Source organism: Lepisma saccharinum, chromosome 13, assembly GCF_977018435.1.
Source record: "Lepisma saccharinum chromosome 13, izLepSacc3.1, whole genome shotgun sequence".
In the NCBI taxonomy this organism is placed as follows: domain Eukaryota; kingdom Metazoa; phylum Arthropoda; class Insecta; order Zygentoma; family Lepismatidae; genus Lepisma; species Lepisma saccharinum.
In genome coordinates this window covers 64,137,233-64,158,561 of record NC_139241.1, presented here as the reverse complement: position 1 = coordinate 64,158,561, position 21,329 = coordinate 64,137,233, and the positions used below count along the sequence as shown (strand labels likewise).

Below are 21,329 nucleotides of genomic sequence, written 5' to 3'. Positions count from 1 at the left end.
GGGGCCCAAAAGGGTTGGTTTATTTTAAACTTTCATCTTCTTCTACATGAACGAAAATTAGGTTTCTCCAACCACAGGTTTATAGCCTAGTCTGTACTGAAGAAAAAGATATAATTTTTAACTCTTTCAAAAAAAAATAATTGAATTTGCCACCAAAACCTATCACTGCTTTTACAATAGAATATTCGTTTTTCTCCAAAAGTATCAGCGGAAAGTATGCATTCTTGCCACGAGAATGGAACACATATGCAGGTACTGTTTTGAACCCTCTAGTTCTAAAGTGGCCTACATGGGGGCCTGATGAAGATCACATTTTGCAAATTGGACTTACTCGACCATAGGATTGTAGCCTAAACTGTACTATAAAAAGATAAATAAAATAAAACAATAAAGTAGCTATAATTTGAAACGCTAGACTTTGTTGTTATAGAGATACAAATTTTTATTTAAAACCTTGCATTGTTCATATTAAAAGAAAACAGCATATAGCATTTTCAACCAATTTACTTACAAAAGTTACATCACGTTTTGGGGGCTCCATATGCATCTGGCATCCTCTCTATTGTGTACCTGTGAAAAAAAAGAAAGAAAAGAAAAAACTTTGTACTATTTTAAGAAAAAATGTGCATGATGTGCAGATGTAAAATTAGTTTTGAATCGTTAGCAAACTTTAGTAAAGAAAAACAGTATGTTATTTAGCCTGTATTTTCTGAGGCTTCCCAAATTTAAAAAAGAAAAAGAAAAACTTCATTATTCTAAGTATGGGATGTAGTTTAACCTTACTTTGCAACGCCAGAAATTAGGTGACATACGTTACCTCATATTGACCAAAACGAGTTGAATCTAAAAGTTGAGATTTTTACTGTCAGTTAGGTTCACGCAGGGCTTCTTTTGTGCCAAATTTCAGAATTTTTCAAGAGGACCCATCCGAGATATTTAACCCCGAAAACTGTCAAAATTCAATGAACGGCCATGTTTGAACCGAAGCTGTAAAAAAGGGTTTCATTTCTAAGCACTGATATTTTACTTACAGACACCCTGCTGGCAGGCCTACACATGAAAAAAAAAATCAAGCCTTCGACTAAACCCCTTCTTTGAAAAAATCAGGCTTAAAAATCCAATTTTTTAACTATTGTTACCGCAATTTTCACCATAATTTTCGTACTTACGATGCAATTTTAAGCAAAACATACTTGAATATCATAGAAAGTATACTTCATTAGCTACAAAATGAATTTTGCTTCAGGTCTCTAGCCCTAATGGTTTTTGAGATATTAAGGTTTCTGAAAAGTGCTACATGAGCAAAAAAAGCCATGCACCATGTTGGAAAAATGGCTGCCCCAGGAGAACTAAAGACAATAAATTTTTTGAACATTGGTTTTGATATCTAGAAACATGTACAAACGAATGTACTAAAAATGAATTTTTTCTAAAATGGTCATGCAACCAATTATATTAAAATTGGTTCATTTGTCATGGAATGACCCCAACCTGTAAGTCAAACCTGTTTATGATGCTACTTTCCAGAAGATCATTTCTGTAATTCGTAGAGCCACGTGTTTATGGTGAATAAAAGATCAAGATTTCAGCACAATAAATTACCATATTTCGTGATCAAAAGCTGTATATAAAATGGCATTTCTATGTTAAAATGGTGAATGAAAACCTAAATTTGATTTCAAAACTATACTTATTTCACATCTATAGCACATTTATATAGTTATCCGAGTATTAAGTTTATTTCTGTTTAAAGGAGTCCATTTTTACTTCTCAAATATTTACAGCAGAATTAATCAATTTTCCATGATTTGCATAACTCACAGGATATTTAGGTGTCACATTGATAAATAGACCCTCAATTTCGTGTTTAAGAGTTTATTTTCCATGTTGCATCATTTCGTGACAAAACATGGTAGCAAAATGCACCCGTCACATTATACGGGGTCCAGCCCCTTACCATAACTAAAATAGCATAATTGCAGTGTCGTGTTACTAAAATATTCTGACTTTCGTTAAAAGCTGAGGCTGTAGAGGCACTCAGCACACATAAGGACAAGACACAGGACAACACACAAAATAATACTGGCCATAGTGCAGGTCGCCAGTCTCATTCCTCTGCAAAATGCAGTCCAGGGTGTACTATGTGGAAGTGAGTTTGACAATTGGGTGTACTAAGTGGAAGGTCACCTCTTAAACCCACATGAAAATTGAACACTACAATGTCATTTCAATATGTTAATCTGATAAAATGAGCACATACGATGATACATACGGATGTTTCATGTGCATATTAAAAATGCCTATGATTTGATAGAAAAGATTTTGTGCTACAACAAAAATAAGCTAGAAATAATCTATGAAGATTTCTTACCTGCGCTGGGACATGTACATGATTGGGACTCCAGGAATCTTCCTGATTCTGCGCTTCAGGTCCTTGTCACATGTTGCAACAATGTAGCACTTGTGCTGCAATTACAAATTCCAGTGTGAAGATGGAAACTTCCTTATTCAATGAATAAATACCCTCCCCCAATATTTAGTTCATAAATCCATGTCACTGACAACAATATACATCTGCACCAAGTATGAACATGGTAATTAATCATAAAACAAACACTGTATCTTCCAACAACACTATTTAATATTGTAAATGGCACATTTCTTGTTTTAAGTGAAATTATCATTAAGATATTTGACTGCAAGGACATATGTTGCTAACAAATTTGTATAAAGTAGGATTCAAACCACTGTGCTTCCACCAGGGATTGAACCCAGGATATTTTGGTTACACAGCAACTGTAATATGAATATTGCTTCTGGGTACTAAATGAGAAATTTGTGAAATGTTGTCTCTTGTAAACATGAAACAACATTCTGCTCTGTTTAATACACTAAACACTGTGATAAAGCTACACCCCACACTTTCACAACCTCAGCCATTTCTGTTGGGAAAATAGTGATCAGGCTTAACCCCCTATCAATTTATTTTAGGGTGGGTCAATCCCAGACACTTCTTGCAAGGACATTGAAAAAATTCCAAGTCGAGATCACTCACCCAGATCTCAGATCTCCCCAGTCAGATGCCCTACAGGCTGAACAACAATGGTTCCATGTTAAATAGTGACTTTACCATGGCAGCTAGGAATATGAAATTTTGGCAAAAACCAATGAAGTACAGATTTAAAATTTATTATGCTGATAAAACCAATATTCTACTTATCCGATATATAAAATTCTAAATGGTCCTTGAAGAACCTAAATAGTTCATTGATCTTAATGAATGTATGTTACTAGATGACTGCAATGCCAAAGATATTTACGTACTTATTATTTTAAAAAGTATGGAGATTATCCATAAAAATTATAACAAAATGGCAGAATATTGCATTAAATACTATATTTATAGAAGTATCGGATTGTTAAATTATCAATAATTTTACCGATATACCAATATGCCTATATTGGCTGATACCAACAGAGTACCGATTAATCTGCCCCATCCCTATTAAATAATGACTAATGCATTTTCCAGCACAAGTTGCAAGACTGTATCCTATATCAAACACCTATTATCTCCGAAGTTACATTAAAAAGGTGAGGTTGAGGGAGATTTCAGATCAAAGTGACATGTGACATGCTATAAGTGGCAACAGGGGTTCACACCAAAATGACAAACGACACGGGGCCCCTTCAGTCTATAAGCAAGCATTTGCCACACATGCACAAACAACAGATCGAGGCAACACAACAAACAGCATTGAGAAAACGGGCCAGGCAGAACAGTACGTAAGCAACATGTGAAGCTTGATGTACCATTTCAGTTCGAAAGACTTCATTGATTACTGATGGTCCGCTTCCAAGTGATACATGCTGCTTGTTGCTTTGGTTTGAAAGCTCCCTAAAATCTTTTATACCTATTTAGGCTAATCCCAGCTTAAGCATAGATTCAATGAATTTGACTAAAGGACAATCACAAAGGTGAACCAACTATTCAGGTTCTTCAAGAAGCATTATAATATTTTATCAGCCCATCCATAGTACATATGTAATGAGTCTAAGAAACGTTAAACTGCTGGACTGGCCCTGCGTGGGCAACACATCACAGCTGTTATCATGAAGAAGGAAGTCCTTTGGCACTGTCATTGAGTTTTCAAATCTATGTGAGCAGTGGGAGAGTGCATGTTGCTATCAGCTGCTTACACTGTTATCCTGCCTCTGCATTACTAAAATGTGTAGCACCATCAAAGCATCTTTCTCCAGTTTAAATATATATATAGATAAAGATAAATAAGGATGTTCATTACAGTTGCATGTAAAAAATGGGACAATATTCTGCAAACACATTTGAGTGCAATGGATGTGCCAGCAGACAAGTTAATTGTAAGCAAGATGAGAAAACAAGTGACTGTCCATTTAGGTTCTTGGCAGAACTGTAGTTTGAAAGTGATATATAAAGGGTGCCGCAAAAGTCATCATCCTATTTGAACTGACCTTTATCTTGACATCTTGTTTATATCAGTAGTGCTTTGTCAGTTAAATAGAAGATACTCATGAAATGTATTGTGTGTGAAAATGAATAAGCATACCCCCAAGAACGTGAAAAAATTGTGACAATTTTGCTTGACACTTTTCCGGGAAGAGTAATATCCCATTTTGGTGATTTGCCATGGCCGGCCAGGTCCCCTGATGTGACAGCTCCAGATTATTTCCTTTGGGAATATTTGAAGTCATTGGTTTATGTGAATAAGCCAGAGATGTTACAGCAACTAAAGGTCAATATTCAACATGAAATTGAAAACATTTCCCCGCACATTTCCAACACCATGGAAAACGCAATAAGAGGAGGCCAAATTTACATCAATTCGAATGGTGGTCATTTAATGGATGCTATCTTTAAAAATTGAGGACATAAAACTTACAAGTACCAATAAAAGTTTAACACAAAAAAACGTACTTTGTTTAATTTAAAACCCACACTATAGGCTAAGAAAATCAGGTGATGTCTTTTGCACCACCTTGTACAAATGGTTATTCAATCACATCTGTAACATCATTCTACACTACACTTTGCATCCATGATTGGTTTTGAGCATTCCCTTACCTGCATGATCCTTTGCACAAGGCAGTCATCTGCATATGTTCCCTTGTGGGTGCACGTCAGTCTCTCGAAGCGGGGGTCCTTTATTATCTTGAGGGCCACCCTGAACTTCCTGCCCAGCTTTTCGAGCTCAGCCATCACGCAGTCCGTGATGTACGGGATGCCTGCAAGAGACGATACAAGAGACCTGAATGCATACCAATCACAGAAATTGCTTCAGCAGTTTTACCTAAACTTCCTTCCAAATGGGAACTCATCACCAAAAGTCACAGTTTAACTGTAAACTTGTTACATAATAAATAAATAAATCAGGACTGCGCTTACCTAGAGTGTAAATATACCAAAAATTAGGCAAAATACACTATTTTTATTACTTCTGTGTGGAAATTTGAATTCCATGGATTCAATAACAACATTTATTAATTTGAGTATCTTGCATGAACCTATGATTGAAAGAAAAAGTCTGGTTGAGTGATATGGCATGATTGCAGAACATTATGCTCTAACATAATGTTAATGAATAAAACATACAATTTGATAATATCCAGGCAATATTTATAACTATTCTGAACAGGCTGAATTTTTACATGCAGTAACGAAGTCATGTGAAAATGAATTGAAGCTGTCATGCACAGTGTTTCAAAATGATTTGAATAATTTCAACTCATTACATTTTATTCATAAATTGTCAAAATAAGATACAATTTCACACATTATGTAATGTAACAGTCGAAATTTAAGTGCCAATGGCTATCGTGAAGTTAAGATCACAAATGCTCAATGTGAGCACCCTTCGTTACTCTGCACATGTCAATACAGTAACCTAACTGCATCCAGACAAGCTTCAGCATGATGTCATCAATAGTTTGCATCGCAATGAGAATTCTTTGCTGGTGGACCTTCATGAAATTGTGTACGAAACTGATGTTGCACACTCACAACCGACCTACTCTCACAAAATGCTTTCTCCTCACGACTGGCAGCAGCCTTTTAACGACTGGTTAGCCTGACACTTGACGGCAGAATTTAGAACTATGCATACTAGGACAATTCCAAAAAAAAACAAAAAAACTTAAGGATGTGTTTGAATATATTTGACAGGATATTCTATTGGTAATAATGATGTATTGCTAGAGGCATGCATATTTCGTTTTTGACGAAAACACGAAATGTGAAATAACAAATTGTAATGTTAATTTTTCATGTTTCTGAAAGGTCTGAGGTGCAATTTTTTCACCGTTTTGTCACGAAATGATGCAAAATGAGCTGTAAAATGTGAAATAGCCTCTTAAACACGAAATTTCGAGTTTATTTACCGACACGACACTTTCTGAAGTCAAAATTATCCTGAGAGTTATGCAAATCAGGGAAAATTGGTTAATTCTGTTGCAAATATTTGAGAAGCAAAAATGGACCCCTTTATACAGGAATAAACTTAATATTCGGGTAACGACATAAATGTGCTATTAGAAGGGATATGTTTCTTTTATGTAGTAAGTGCAGTTTTTAAATCAAATTTGGGATTATATTCACATTTTTAAAACCAAAATGTAATCTTATATATATATATACGGTTTTTTCACCGCTATAACAGCAAAATTTTATTTTATTTACCGCTTGAACCCGAAACTGACTTAGTTTTTGTACCAAAATCTTGCTTTTTTATTTACCAAAAATATGTGCCTCTATGTATTGCTCATGGAACATGTTTTTATCTTTCAAATCATTTTGAAATATGCTGTATAGCCTGGAGTATAAATCTATATCAATCAACCTACAATGTCCTCTCAAGTTTCCACCATAAAGTCATCAATAAATAATAACAACTAATTTCATTTTTGTGTAGACAGAAACACAATGAATCTAATATAAATTAGTTAATATGCCCCAAAGCCTTCATTTGATGCCAGAATCTTGAATCCAAAGTGCTAAAGAAAAAAAAAATATGAACAATTGTTATCCAACTATTAAACCAAGAATTTGATAACTCTCAATTTAATGTTTTGACACATAACCGTCTGGCTATTGGTGGAAAATAGCCATTGCAAACATAATCTGATGGCATTATTTTGAAACTATTTTATTACAAATTGTGCCCCATAGGTTGTGGTCTGTCTGAAAGTGAACTGCAAACATGAAAAATTGCAGTAAGAGTTAACCTGACATCAACCCACAGACGCATGCTACACAACAGTTGTTAAGACCACTTACACTTGGCGTAGAGGCAGTCCATCATGCTCTGGATGATGTCCAGCTTGTTCTTTATGGAGAAGTTCACGAAGTTTGTGTCGATGAGAACATGGTACGGAGGGCCTAACTGGGTGTTGTACTGGAAGAACATGGCCGATGACACTTTGGGCCTGGAGAAATATTAAAAAACATAACTGCTATGGAGATCACATCATATTTTCTTGTAGTCAAATGCATCAATGCAACCAACCCACTATTCCAAGATGGTTTATGTGAAATAATAAGTAACTCATAAACCTAGGTTTTATTTCTGTTCTGGGATATACTGTATTTCACTGCATAATTGCTACACCCAGTTCTTTTCAGTCCAAAAATTGGTTTATAACTTTTCATATCATAATTGTAGCATTGGTGCAAAAGATAATGAAACCAAAGATAGTGCCGGAAACAGAAGATCAAAACTCAGTACTTTGCACCACTGTAGTAAATCTTCTCCAGTTAAATATGTCGACTATAATACACAAATCAGCAAGTAACATGTTAACTTTTTCAGATGGAATAAATGTTTGCTAAACTACCATGAAGGAATGATGGTTTGCACTACTCAATTTTAACATACATTCATGAGTATTCCGTACACCCTAATCTTGCACATTATTGGAACACCAATACTTATTTTAAAAAAAGAAAGCTCCTTTTTTTAATGCAAAAACTTTGGCATAAAATCTGCACTGCAATGATTACGCAGTGGAATGTGGTAATATTTGTATTTCAGACAATATTTTGTTGAATTATAAACTAAACAAAACAAGAGGCAGAAGACCAACATAAAATAACTAAAAACAGAAAGAAAATATAAAGTAAACACAAGTATATGTTAAACGTTGTGACTTGGGACCAGAAAGCAATGCACAATGAGCGAATAGGATAGCTGGACATGTTGGTTTGTGACTGTGATTGCTTATTAAAAAAATCAAAAGTTAAAATTACTTTCACAAAATACCACATTTTAAAACAATTTTTGGTCTCTTGCAAAGTAAGCTGTATCGTCAATGGTCTTACAGAAATAAAAGTACGAGAAAAAATAAAATACTCACAATTCTCGGACCTTTATTTCATGTGGATCTGGTGGTTTTGTCTTGCGTGGAGGCTCTCTGTCCTTTTCTTTGCTGTAAAAGTAAATAATTGATTACTTCAAACAATTTATTTAGATAACACAAATTACAGGCATCTCTGTGAATCAGAAATATTGCTAATAATTTTATCAGGGCTTAAACTGAATGCACAAATTAGCTACTTTATTATTTCTTTTTATGAATATAAAGGTATTTATATATTTTGTTTTGAGAGGAAATTTCTGGACATTCAACTCATTCAGAGAATAAACGTTTGGCGTATTATGTGTAAATATTTAGACATAAATCAGATCTACAGTTTAAAAGTGGGATTTGAATCACTACGGCTCCATTGGGGAGCAAACCTAGGATCTCTTGATTTTGTGCAACAGAATTACCACTATGCCTTGAGGAAGATCCGCATTTTATATCAAATTTACGGAGTAATTTTTTCAGTAAATTTTGTATTCATACTTCAGCAGCATCAGTTGAAATTACACCTTACATCCATAGAATATAATTAAAAGTAATTAACAAATGTGCCCGTCCATGTTGCTCTTCTAACCACTAGAGATGGTTTTCGTGAAAATACTACTCAAATACTATAAAACTGGAATAATTTCAATATTCAAGCAAATATATAAAATTTATTCAAGTATTAAATTTTACAATGAAAGTGAAAAAAATGAGCTCTTGTGTAGCCCAATAGATTGTGCTCTTCCATTCCTTAAGGCTGGATGACATTGGTCGAGTGAGCAGCAGAGTTACTGGCCTGTCTGCTTCTATGGCGAGTAGCTGTTTACACACGTTTTACTAGACTCCAGCAAAGTGGGATAGTAGCTGCAGCTGTTTGGTGCTCTTTTCACAGAATGAACCCATCGATGTCGTTGTCAATTTAAAAAAAAGAAGTTCTGAAATGGTTTACACACTTTTTTTTCACGAGAAATGAATACAATAATGCATGGGGACATGTCTGGAAATAAAAACCAATTTCCTTATTTTTCCTATTTTCGGTTGTTCTTGGTTGTGTACAATGTAAATTACTTATTTTTAATTTTACTTCTCCTATGCCAAGTACATCAGGTCTCATCTCCTACACTTGAAGCATCATACGCCCGTAGTTCATTTTGTTTGTTCCTATAATCGACACAAATTACATGGACATTGGACACTCACACAACACACAAGATCCTCAGAAAGCGTTTACATTGACCAAGTGGTCTGTCGAATTTACATGAGTGAAAAAATCTATGAAAATTGATGCGAGAGGAAGCAACTCGGTCGAGACGCTGTCCTCCGTGGACAGCCACTCGACTGTCCTGACTACTGGAGCGAGTACTGGCTCCAGTACTCTCCCCGGTTGTTAACATAGGGAGAGTAGCTGGCTTGACCCTACTCTCCCAATGTAAAACAGGCTTTATAGTCTACAAAAGTCTCAATGTAAAAGATATACTCTTCAGTTCTATATTTTAAAAGTAAACCTATCATGTTTTGACTGCATGCATTACTACACTGGAGCAAGGTAAGACATCATTTTTTTGGGAAGTCTACTCTGAACATTAAAAAATGTACATGATCCATTTCAATTTGAAACCAAATTCAGATTGTACTGATGATATTCATTCATGTACGCTCTTAAAAAGCACTTTCCTTACTTCTGTACATTAGTTTAGAATAAAAATGGAATCATGCAAAAGAAAATACTAATAATACTAAATAGCACTTACATTCTGTCATCACGTAAACTTATCATTTTCTTCATTTGGCAAAACCTTTGTTTTGACTTCCTTGCCTTTGCCTTCCCCTGAAAAAAGAAGAAATGTATAGTCCCCCTCACTCCACAAATGCACAAGGTTCAATACTAGCACATTCTGTGTGCACACAATTAATAGAGAAATGGTTAGTTCAATATGCTGCAAAGCAAAAGGTCGCTTGTTGAAATTGAACAAAAGCCACACCACCTCTTTTACCCATTAGCCAATAGATTCATGCAGAACCTGAAAAGTTCACACGTACGAGGGCTATTCAGAAATAAACTTCCGATTGGCTTGTAAAAAGCAACACATAACTGCAGCGACATGGTACATGTGCAGTAGCCAGCAGTGATGTGTAATTGCACTCCACACACAAGCACAGTCAGTTTGCTTCAACAGTGCCTGAGTAGGAACCAACGAACATGGACGTTCGTATTACTGCTCCCGCCAGTTGTGTGTGGTGAATGGTGTGATTCATTTTCTTCTGCAAGGAGTCAATGCAGCCGAAATTCATTGTTGAATGTGTCGTGTTTATGACAATGGCATTATGAGTGATAGTGCTGTGAGAGACTAGTGCAGGAAATTTAAGGCTGGGTGTGCAGTTGTGCACAAGAGGTGAGGGAAGTCAAGGAAGACCTTCAATTGTGACCGATGAACTCCTCTGACAAATTTAATAAATTGTGTGAGCAAAATGCCGTTTCACAATTTCACAACTCTCAGAGGAATTTCCAGGACACAATCGACGATGAATTTCGGCTGCGTTGACTCCTTCTGCTTGAAGGAATCAAATCACGCCATTAACCTCACAACTAGCAGGACCAGTAATACGAGCATCCATGTTCGTCAGTTCCTACTCAGGCACTGTTGAAGCAAATGGACTGTGGTTGCCTGTGGAGTGCAATTACACATTACTGCTGGCTACTGCGCAAGCTCCATGTCGCTGCGGTTATGCATTGCTTTTTACGAGCCAATCGGAAGTTGAATAGCCCTCGTAAAAAGGCAAAAAAGTTTGCATTAAATTCTGAAATTCTGTAATTAAAAAAAAAAGAAGAGTGCATACAAATTTTTAGCTAAGTGTACAAATGCAATAAATATGTACACATCAACTGTCATTTTTAATAGTTTTGAAAATACTTTCTATATCACTTTCCTGACGATTAAGATAAACCTGCATTCTATGCATGGGAAGAAGCAAGATAATGGAACATATTTCTTCCTCATCGGTGTCATTAGTACATGGAAATTAAAAAAAGAAACACTAATAACAATAAAACAGATTTATTGGGACTGAAACCAATTGTTCTGAGGTGCAAAAACAAAATTAAGGTCATCCATCACATTACTCAAAAGTTATTGGTACCCTTGACCTCTGTAACCCCACTATAAAGTGCAAAATTTTGCACAATTATGTTGTTTACATGGTTTATGAAGATTATGAATGTTTTCAACTCATGGAGATGTGTTATAGTGAAATAATGAGTGGTTTTATGTGGTACTATTTATTATGTTATTACGATGTTGCCAACTCTGTGTAAAATTATGTATTATGGACTGTTATATGGAAAAACACCCTCTCAATAAAGACTATATTATTATTAAAAAAATATTGGTTTTGTTCCTTATGGCTTACAGAAGAGTAAGAAATGTATTGGAAAGGAAGTTTTATGTGCTTACGGCAAGGCCAGTAGCCAGGAATTCTTTGTAGGGGGAGGGGCAAATTTTTAATATATTGTGTCGCATTGGCAGATATAGCAGGGTACACAGAGGCACTTGCACCTTCCCCAAACAAGATAAGCAACAGAAAAAGGATGATATCTTGAAACTCCAATGAACAAAATAAACTTCGAGCAACATCAAATAGCAATATTTCGATAATGACCTTTCCAGATTGCCAAAGAATATAAAGTATAACATGAATAGGCTAATAGGGACTGTATCTACTTGATATTTACAGGTCGATAATGTTAATAGATGATTAATATGTACCAACAGCTTTGGCCCTCTCTGCAGAACTGGTTAAGGGAACCCTTTATAAATCATGCTTCATAATGATTCCCTCTAGTTTCCAGTATGCAAAAATTTTTAATGAAAATCCAACACCACCATTGTGATGTGTTATGCAAGAAAAATTGAATTAATTAAATAATAATGGTTACATAATATATACACTTTGATGAATTGTGTAAAAATTTGTAACACATTTTTTGTACTTGCTAAAACATTAAAACATGGGTCCCTTAGTCCACCACGGATTCTATTTGCTTCAAAGGGGATACTCTTGCATCACTACAGACAATGTTTGCCTACTGGTTACATTAACCATTTTGCAAAATGTGTGAATTGTATTATATTTTAGTTGAAATACATGTTTTAACACCTGAAAAACAAATAGGAATCCCTTGATTGATCAATGACTTCTTGGATTACATTGTCATCATTAATAATTCATAGAAAGAAATTGTTTTAATAGGGTGCAAACAATTTTACGGGGTGCCATGGCATTCTCTTTAACATATTTTCCCCCAAATGGATCATTTGGCTCCCAGGGCCAACTCCCGTTGCCCCATAGCTATGGCTATGAACTTGGACTATAAGAGCAGACATTGCAAGCGAAGCGAGCAAGAAAATTCTACGAAATATTTTTATTTGTATAAAATTTGATATCGAGAGGGGCAATTGTTCCTTGAAAGTGCCCTTGGCTCTCTGGAAGAAAAATGCAAGGAACACGTAAAAACTAATCCCATCATGAGTATCCAATTGTCCTGCTATTCTTAGATTCTCCTAGTCTTGTTTTTTTACTTCCCCTAGAATGGACTTCCCTCCAAGGTCAAGGACAATGCCTCCTGCCCCCTGTGGTTGTGGCACTGTTTATGAGTGTCTCTTCATCAATTTCACGTCAACACTCATTGTCGCGATTAGCTAGAAGTGGCAGAAACGCTAAGTAACAAAAATCAAATATCCACTCCCTCTCTCTACCACATGAATCACTATTACCAAAAGGTAGACTTGGGAAACAAAAATTTAAGCAGTTCAAACTTCATAGCATAAGCAACACATCCAAGGAAAAACATCTGAACACATTAGGCACCTTTAGTACAAGACTACTCAAAATTCCACAACTGTTTTAGATACTGAAAATTGCGAAATCATTTTCCGAAGTCTGAATCTGGAAGGGAATCCCCCCCCCCAATCCTGATACGACATTATACGGAATCCCACACACCCTAAGAAATCACAAGATCAGTAAGTGAGTGTCTCTGTTATGTTGCTAAAGTAACACATATAATTGTGTAAAGATTAGTGAGAATTTCAGGTAGGAATGTGTTCTGTATTTTTAACAGGGGAGGCAAAGCAGGCTCTTAGGGGGCCCACCTCTAGCTAAGGGTCTGGTTACGCCATGCTTCAGTTTATGTTATAAAAAGGTTATAATTAATATCTAACAGGTGACAATACAACTCTGGTCTTTTTGTGACAAGGGTGATAGCTCATTTATTGCCCACAGGGTCATTTTCGACCCAGGTCAGTTATCTTCCCCTCCCTTATCCCTGCAGCAGTTAATCCTGATTTGATTTGATAATTAGCATTGCTTCTCTGACACTTTTGCCTAATTGCAACAATGAAGATATTGATGAAGGGATATGCACAGAGAACACACGCACCCAGGTCATAATTCGAACCCGGGACCCCTGACATCCTAGCGCACATTACTAACCACCACGGAGGTTGATGCAACAATTTATCACCTACGAGTAGGCAGTTCTGGACCAACCGTTTGCTTCTGCAATAGTCACATGACTCAGTTCGTGAATATCATTGAGTGGATTGCAGACACTAAAGACAGACTGCACTTGCTCCTAAATATCGTTGCAACACAAACCATTCCAATAATGTTATCAATTTTAACTGTGTTTCAATGTATGTAAAACATTACATCATTAGATATTTTCTTTGCTTGGTGTAAATGTTATAGTGGATCAAAAATCTGGGATAGACCCCATGGGAAAACCTGGGGTCATTTCAATTGACTTTTTTCTTTATTCTGAACTTGTGTTGTTTTGTGAATGGTTTATTTTACTTCACGTTTCTGCCGCTTTTGGCTAATTGCGAAGATGAAGATGAATGGTGATAAGATGATATATATGAAGGGACAAACACATATTCTCACTACTTGGTAACTGTAGTAGTTACACCAATTTTTAATTTAAATTAACTCCTTAACAGTAACTTAAGTACTACTGCCAACGAGATTTTAAGCAGGGTTTTTTTTTCTGAATGAATTTTAATAGGGTCCAAGAAACATTTTTCTGAATCAATTTACACGGTGACAATTAATGAACTATATGAAATAAAACGGAAATTAGTGACAAACCACGTAGTACACAAAACTGTATTGCACATGTAAACGGCACTACAGACATTCGGATTTAGGTTATGACATGTTCGATATGTCTGCCATCTCTGGCGATGATGTGGGGCAGACGAACAGCAAAATTCTGCATGACCCGCTGAAGTGTCGAAACATCGATGACCTCCGGAATGGCAGTTTTCAGCTCGGCAATGGTTTTGGGGTTATTTCTGTACACCTTGTCCTTAACATGGCCCCCTTCCAGTGGCCTCTGGGTACCCCAGAGCCAGAATGCGGTCCCCAAAATACTCCTCCAGGACATTTTCACTTGCAAATGGCCGACATCAACACGTTGCATACGCATACGAATTCCCATCATGCCCTGTGGCCAGCCACGCAGTTTGGACGTCATCACACGAACCGTTCAGAAATTATGACAGTTTTATTTCATATAGTTCATTAATTGTCACCCTGTAAATACGGTCAAGGAACCTTTTTTCCAGATGAATTTAAATACAATCCGGGAATTTTTTTCGAACCAATTTAAATTCGGTCCGGGAACCTTTATTCCAGGTTCAATTTCAATACAGTCCAGGAACCTTTTTTTCCGAATCAGTTTAAATAGGGTTCAAGTTCCATATCGAAATGAAACAATACGCAACTTGGATCAATTACGGACATGACGATAAATAATTATCCACCTGTGAGATGAAAGAATAATCCAGGTGCTGGATGCCTTGAGATTCTAAGGTACAAGCCCCATTCTCTCGCCCGTTGTCCTTCACTTGGTTGCAGCAACACCTCTGGCAACACTACCTGTCCCTGTTGTGATATCTGCTGGACAGCTCCTAATGGCTGCAGTTCCTGGATCGGATGTCGGAGCAACACGTACTGGGTTTGTTTGAGCTCAACGTGACGCCAGGCTAATATAGTCCATTGCGTTATGTGCAGTAACTCTTCGACAAGGGAGTTTTTGAACCCGGCCCACGAGAGAACAACAGCATTATTATTTATTTCCTGTGCTACGCTTTCTATAACAGCAGCGTGACATTACAATGTAAAACGTACTTGCGGACATTTTTAGAAGGCAACTTTAATCGGTCAAGCATGGTCTGCAATTGTAAATAAATTCAATTCCGGACTGGGAGAGAAAATCAGCAAACGTAAATGAGTTCTAGACAGTGTATAACATTTTCATATTTAAAGCATTTCAATTAGGTCCAGGAACCTTTTTTCGGATCAATTTAAATACGGTCCAGGAAACTTTTTTTCAGGAACAATTATAATACGGTCCAGGAACCCTTTTTCAATGTAGCAATACGCAAGGTTCCGGTCCTGCAGCGAAACACAATAGAATTTATTGGTACCTGGACCTTAAACAACCCTGATTTTAAGTCCACTTTATGCACAGTTAGGCTAATCGGGACTGGATCTTTTAAAATGGGTTCTGAACCACAATGTGCCTCCACTGGGTATCGAACTTGGGACTCCTTGATTACAATGTGGGTAACAGTTGGTTTATATGATTATTTTTTCAAATTCTCCTAGCAGGAAGACTAATTATCGTAGAATTTTGGCAATCATAATCACACGACATTTGAACCTTCCTTACCCCTTAGCTGGTGAAGTGGATTTTTTGGGACGTAACTGGCGGTGATACCAACCCCGAACAAAAAAAAAAAAAAAAAAAAAAGTTCTCACAAAGGAATGGTTGTGAATATATTTCAAAAAATTAAATAATGAATGAAGTTGATTTTAACATAACTTCATCACTTATTAGACAAAAGATTACAGAAAATACACATAAATGCCATTTTCTTTCTAAATGCAAGATGAAAAGCAAAAAATGTACACCTTCACATTTTGTAATTTTTGCAGCCTATAAAGAAGGAAAACACCCAAATTCTTACAAAATACTAATTGTTTGGACATAGATATAAAGAATAATAAAAATATTCTACAATCAGATTATATTGATGCATTTCTCATGCAGTTTAAATTGTACAAAAAATGTCACTTAAGTGGTGAAGTGGGGTTTAGTCTACCCCACTCTGTATATGCAACAATATTTCACTGGACTTTTTACACAGGTCAACACAACCTCATCTGCGCACAGCTGCTTGAGAATTGACTGAAAGGCACTCAGCATTCCAGATATCAGACGTGATTAATATGTAAGTACAGCCACTTCAAAATATTCGTGGGGTAGCTCAAACCCCACCTCACCAGTTAAGGGTTAATGTAATGAGCACTGTTTGGATTTCAAAATAAAGATATTTATGTTGAAAAAAACAACTTAAAAATTACCTTAGGCAAGCATGCATGCTTCCCATGGACAATGCATTTTCCATTGTCAAGCGACTGTAAGTATAGTAGACCAGTGGGAATTAGTGTAGAAGTAAATCGGAAGTTTAGTAGAATGAATTTAGGGACTTTATTTTAATGTAAAGAGAACCAAATCTGGCCTGCCCAACATAATTATGAAAGCATACATTAAACAAAATCTTAAGTAATCGCTAAAACTCCGCAGTATGTGTTAACAGACGTAAATCACACCATATAAAAATTGAATTTGTAGCATGATGAAATCACAATAAAACAAAAGGAACTTGTGCCAAACACAATGCTATGGTCAGGTAATTACTTTTGCTGGTAAAAATAGCCCTATAAGCTGTTCCCAGCACCTGGTGAAAATAGCCTTATATGTTATTTTCACCACCTGGTGAAAATAGCTCTTATGCTATTCTCACCAGCTGGTGAAAAGAGTTGCGGCCTAAAATAATCTCTGTAAAAGCTTCCCAACACCAGATCATGCAATTTCTGGTCTTAGCACATTCTGCTATTCTCACTATATGGTGACATTAGCAGTTGCACCAATTTTTAATTTAAAATAACTCCTTAGCAGTAACTTAGGTAATACTGTCAATGAGGTTTTAAGTTCACTCTATGCGCAGTTATGCTAATTGGGACTGGACCTACATTTTAAAATGGGATCCGAACCACATTTTGCCTCCACCAGGTAACGAACCCGGAACCCCTTGATTACAAGGTGAAGACATTACCACTACGCCATCAGGAAGACCCCAATACTACCAATCAATGTAATAAAATATGATAAAATACAAATTATGATCAGGTAATTGGTGAAAATAATGATAAGTTGTTCTCCGCACCTGGTGAAAATAGCCCTTATGCTATTCTCACCACCTAGTGAAAATAGTCGTTATGCTTTTCTCACCACTTGTGAAAATAGTTGCGGCCTTAAAATAAAGTCCCTAAATGCATCCTACTAACATTCCGATTTACTTCTACATTAATTCCCACTAATCTGAAATACTTACAGTCGCTTGTCAATTATGGCATGGGAAGTGAGCATCCTTTTTGTAAAGTAATTTTTAAGTTGCTCCTGGACCTTTAATAACCCTGGTCAAGTGACGTAGTAGCAACAGTAAACAAATGGGCCCTCGCAACAAGATATACATATTGAAACACATGGAAAGAACAAATGCCTCTCACTAACACTCAATAAGTAATCACTAAGCCTCAGAAGTAATATGTGAAGACATGAATAGAAATTTAACCATGTTAAAAATGAGTGTGCACCATGATTACTTCTGAAGGTATGATTTTAGGGTAACACTTTACTATACCGGAGACGGATTTCTTCAAATTTACAGGAGAAAGTACTTACGCAAATCATTTTCTGTAGCGTTGTTGATGTTCGGGAATATAGTTTTGATCCATTTTAATGTGAATGCATGTGGTTTTCTACGAAAATCTATTTCCGACGCGCTATTGCTGCTGCCACCATTTGCTTTCTTCACGAGAGCACAATACGCTCTATTGCTGCTTTTACAAGATGACGTGTCGAGGTGTGTCGTGAAGTTGTTGCCGGGTGTGGAAGATGCCGTGGAATTTGTAATTCAACACGGAATTTTGAAGAAAGAAGTGGAATGCAGAACGTGGAAGGTTAAAATTAAAAGAATTCCGTGTAATTTCTTTCATCGAGAAATACCGATCTTGTCCGTATATGCTAAATTGAACGAAAGGAGTGCTAATGGAACCTAACCTAACCTAGTAGACATACCTCGTCCCCGTGATGGTTAGTGGGGCTATCATGAATTTTTGGGCTAACGTCAATGGTTTTTGGGGCTACCCGTGGATGGTTTGTGGGAAATAAGGAAGGCTAGAATGTACAATATAAAGAAAGTCTCTAATTCACTTCATACTTCTTATACTTACTTCTTATGCACTCCTAGAGACGTATCTCGAGTTACGAGACGGTGGTCGCGTGTTAAAATTGTAGATTTATTTGTAGAAGTTGTAAAATAACGTTGTTATTTACCGCGATAGTTATCCATAAAGAAACACGGGCACCATCTTCCATGTCAGAACAAATGACGTTCGAAATTCCTTGCGCCGTCTACAGCGTTGCCACACTGTTCAGAGCATTGGTCGTTGAAGTGATAATTTAGGCGGGAGAGAAAATTATTAACGTGACATAGCCCCACGAACCATCACGGGAACGAGGTATGCCTACTAGGTTAGGTTAGGCCTGTTAGGTTAGGTTCCATTAGCACTCCTTTCGTTCAATTTAGCATATACGGACAACTACAGGTAAGTTTGGCAACAGTGCTTTAACGTTGATTTCAGGAAAGTATGGCGTCTCCTGTATTGATGAAACATTGTTGGTCAGTTACGTGCTGCAAAACTATAAATTTCTTATTGAAAGTGATCATTAGTCCACAAATCATTCACGGATAACCATTTCAGGTAATGTTAGGTTAGCTTTAGTTATGTTAGGCAAGCATAGTTATAATATTTGGTTTGTAAAAATACGCAAATACTCCACCGTTGATTTTAGGAAAAATGGCGTGTTTTTTGAAACATTGTTCGTCATTTACGTACTACAAAACCACGAATTCCGTATTCAAAGTGATTATTTGCCCAAAAACCATTCATGGAAGGTTAGGTTAGGTTAAGTTAGGTTAGGCAAGCATAGTTATAACATTTCGTTTGTAAAACTTATAAAATTTCGTTCGTAAAACTACAGATATAAACCTTCATAAAAATTGGAAAAAAAATATTTTTTTTCTTCAAATTTCCGACTTCGCCGCCGATTTTTAATAACACATTCGTGATTAGGAGGCCAAAATTAGTTACTAAACCAAAAATTAAGAAAATTGGAGACTTTCTCTATATTGTAAATTCGCTCCTTCATTATTTCACCTAAAGAAATGTTCCGCAATGCAGAATAGTACGTTAGCAATGTAAAAAATTGCGAAATAAATCATTGATAGGTGTCTCCGGTATAGTAAAGTAGTACCGATACGACTAATTACTGAGAAGGATAGTTCCTTTCCTTTCTTACTTACACAAGTCATGATTTGGGATCAAATATATTGGCTATCTGTAATTGCCGCGCCCTGAGACACTGAACAATTTCCACACCAAGATTAATGTAAAAAGTACACCATATTGAGGATGAAATAAACAATTCTATTTGCATAAAATATTGCTTACCATGTTGTGCAAAACTAAATCCTGTACGTTTATCGAAAAAACAGCAAACAGGGTTGCCAGTTGAATATATTCCTCATAACACACATGTTAGCAGGTATCCACAGACTACGGCACACGAACTGTCTTGTCACCACAGTTCAATGTCTCACACACTCTTCTTCTTCGTTATGATCCTCTACCGTGGTCATGTTGGGTCCTACTTCGGCCGAACTTTTACGCTGTCGTATACGGGAGAACAACAGCCTGTAAATAAGGGAGGGCGGTCACTAGGGGTGTGCGGGATCCCGAAAAGTCAGGACCAGGATCGGGAAAAAAATCTCAAAACATTTTTGTGAAAGTAATCTCTACAACTTCACAGTATGTGTTACAGACGTAATTGCATACATAGCATGATGAAATCACGATAAAACAAAGACCAAGTCTACTGCCACGCGCATCTTTTTTGAGGTTCCAGCAGAAAAATAACGTGGCAGCAGACATTACCAAAAAAAAAAAAAAGGGCCGAGTCTGCTGCCACGCACGTGTCAGCAGTAAGAATAAGCTTCAAATTTGCTCCTGCCACGTAATTCGTCTGCTAAGAGGATGTTACAAATCTTAAGAACAGATTGAGACGAGAGAAATGCAAGTTTATGATTAGTGGGAATGAATGTACAGGTAATTTAGAACCTTTTTCTTTAGAAAGCATTTAGCGATATTATTTTAATGCTAACAGAACCTAACCTAACTACGAGAACATTTAGGTTTATTATTAGAAGAATGCTAAGGGACATAATCTTAAAATATTTTGGCCGAGTCTGCTGCCACGCACGTGTCAGCAGCAAGAACAAGCATCAAATTTGCTGCTGCCACGAAATTCGTCTGCTAAGAGAATGTTACAAATCTTAAGAACAGATTAAGACGAGAGAAATACAAGTTTATGATTAGTGGGAATGAATGTACAGGTAATTTAGAACCTTTTTCTTTAGAAAGCATTTAGCGATATTATTTTAATGCTAATAGAACTTAACCTAACTACGAGAGCATATAGGTTTATTATTAGAAGAATGCTGAGGGACCTAATCTTAAAACATTTTTGTGAAAGTAATCGCTACAACTTTACAGTATGTGTTACAGACGTAATTGCATACATAGCATGATGAAATCACGATAAAACAAAGACCGAGTCTACTGCCACGCGTATCTTTTTTGAGGTTCCAGCAGAAAAAGAACGTGGCAGCAGACACTGCCAAACATTTTTGTGAAAGTAATCGCTACAACTTCACAGTATGTGTTACAGACGTATTTGCATACATAACATGATGGAA

At 36.4% G+C, this 21,329-nt stretch overlaps 1 protein-coding gene across 2 annotated transcripts; it reads right to left on the bottom strand.

The window, feature by feature from the left end:
- Positions 1–375: 375 nt before the first annotated feature.
- On the bottom strand, positions 376–20,166 carry Bka (FCF1 rRNA-processing protein Bka). Of its 2 annotated transcripts, none has more exons than XM_083133618.1 (7): positions 20,026–20,166; positions 10,131–10,207; positions 8,386–8,457; positions 7,310–7,458; positions 5,102–5,262; positions 2,372–2,466; positions 376–570 (listed from the first exon to the last, which is right to left on the bottom strand). In XM_083133618.1, the coding sequence occupies exons 1-7, from the start codon at positions 20,026–20,028 to the stop codon at positions 522–524; spliced, it is 606 nt and encodes a 201-aa protein (XP_082989744.1). In that variant the 5' UTR covers positions 20,029–20,166; the 3' UTR covers positions 376–521. The 2 variants fall into 2 exon arrangements, with proteins under 2 accessions (XP_082989744.1, XP_082989743.1); XM_083133617.1 differs by lacking the exon at positions 20,026–20,166 and adding an exon at positions 19,878–20,016.
- Positions 20,167–21,329: the final 1,163 nt, after the last annotated feature.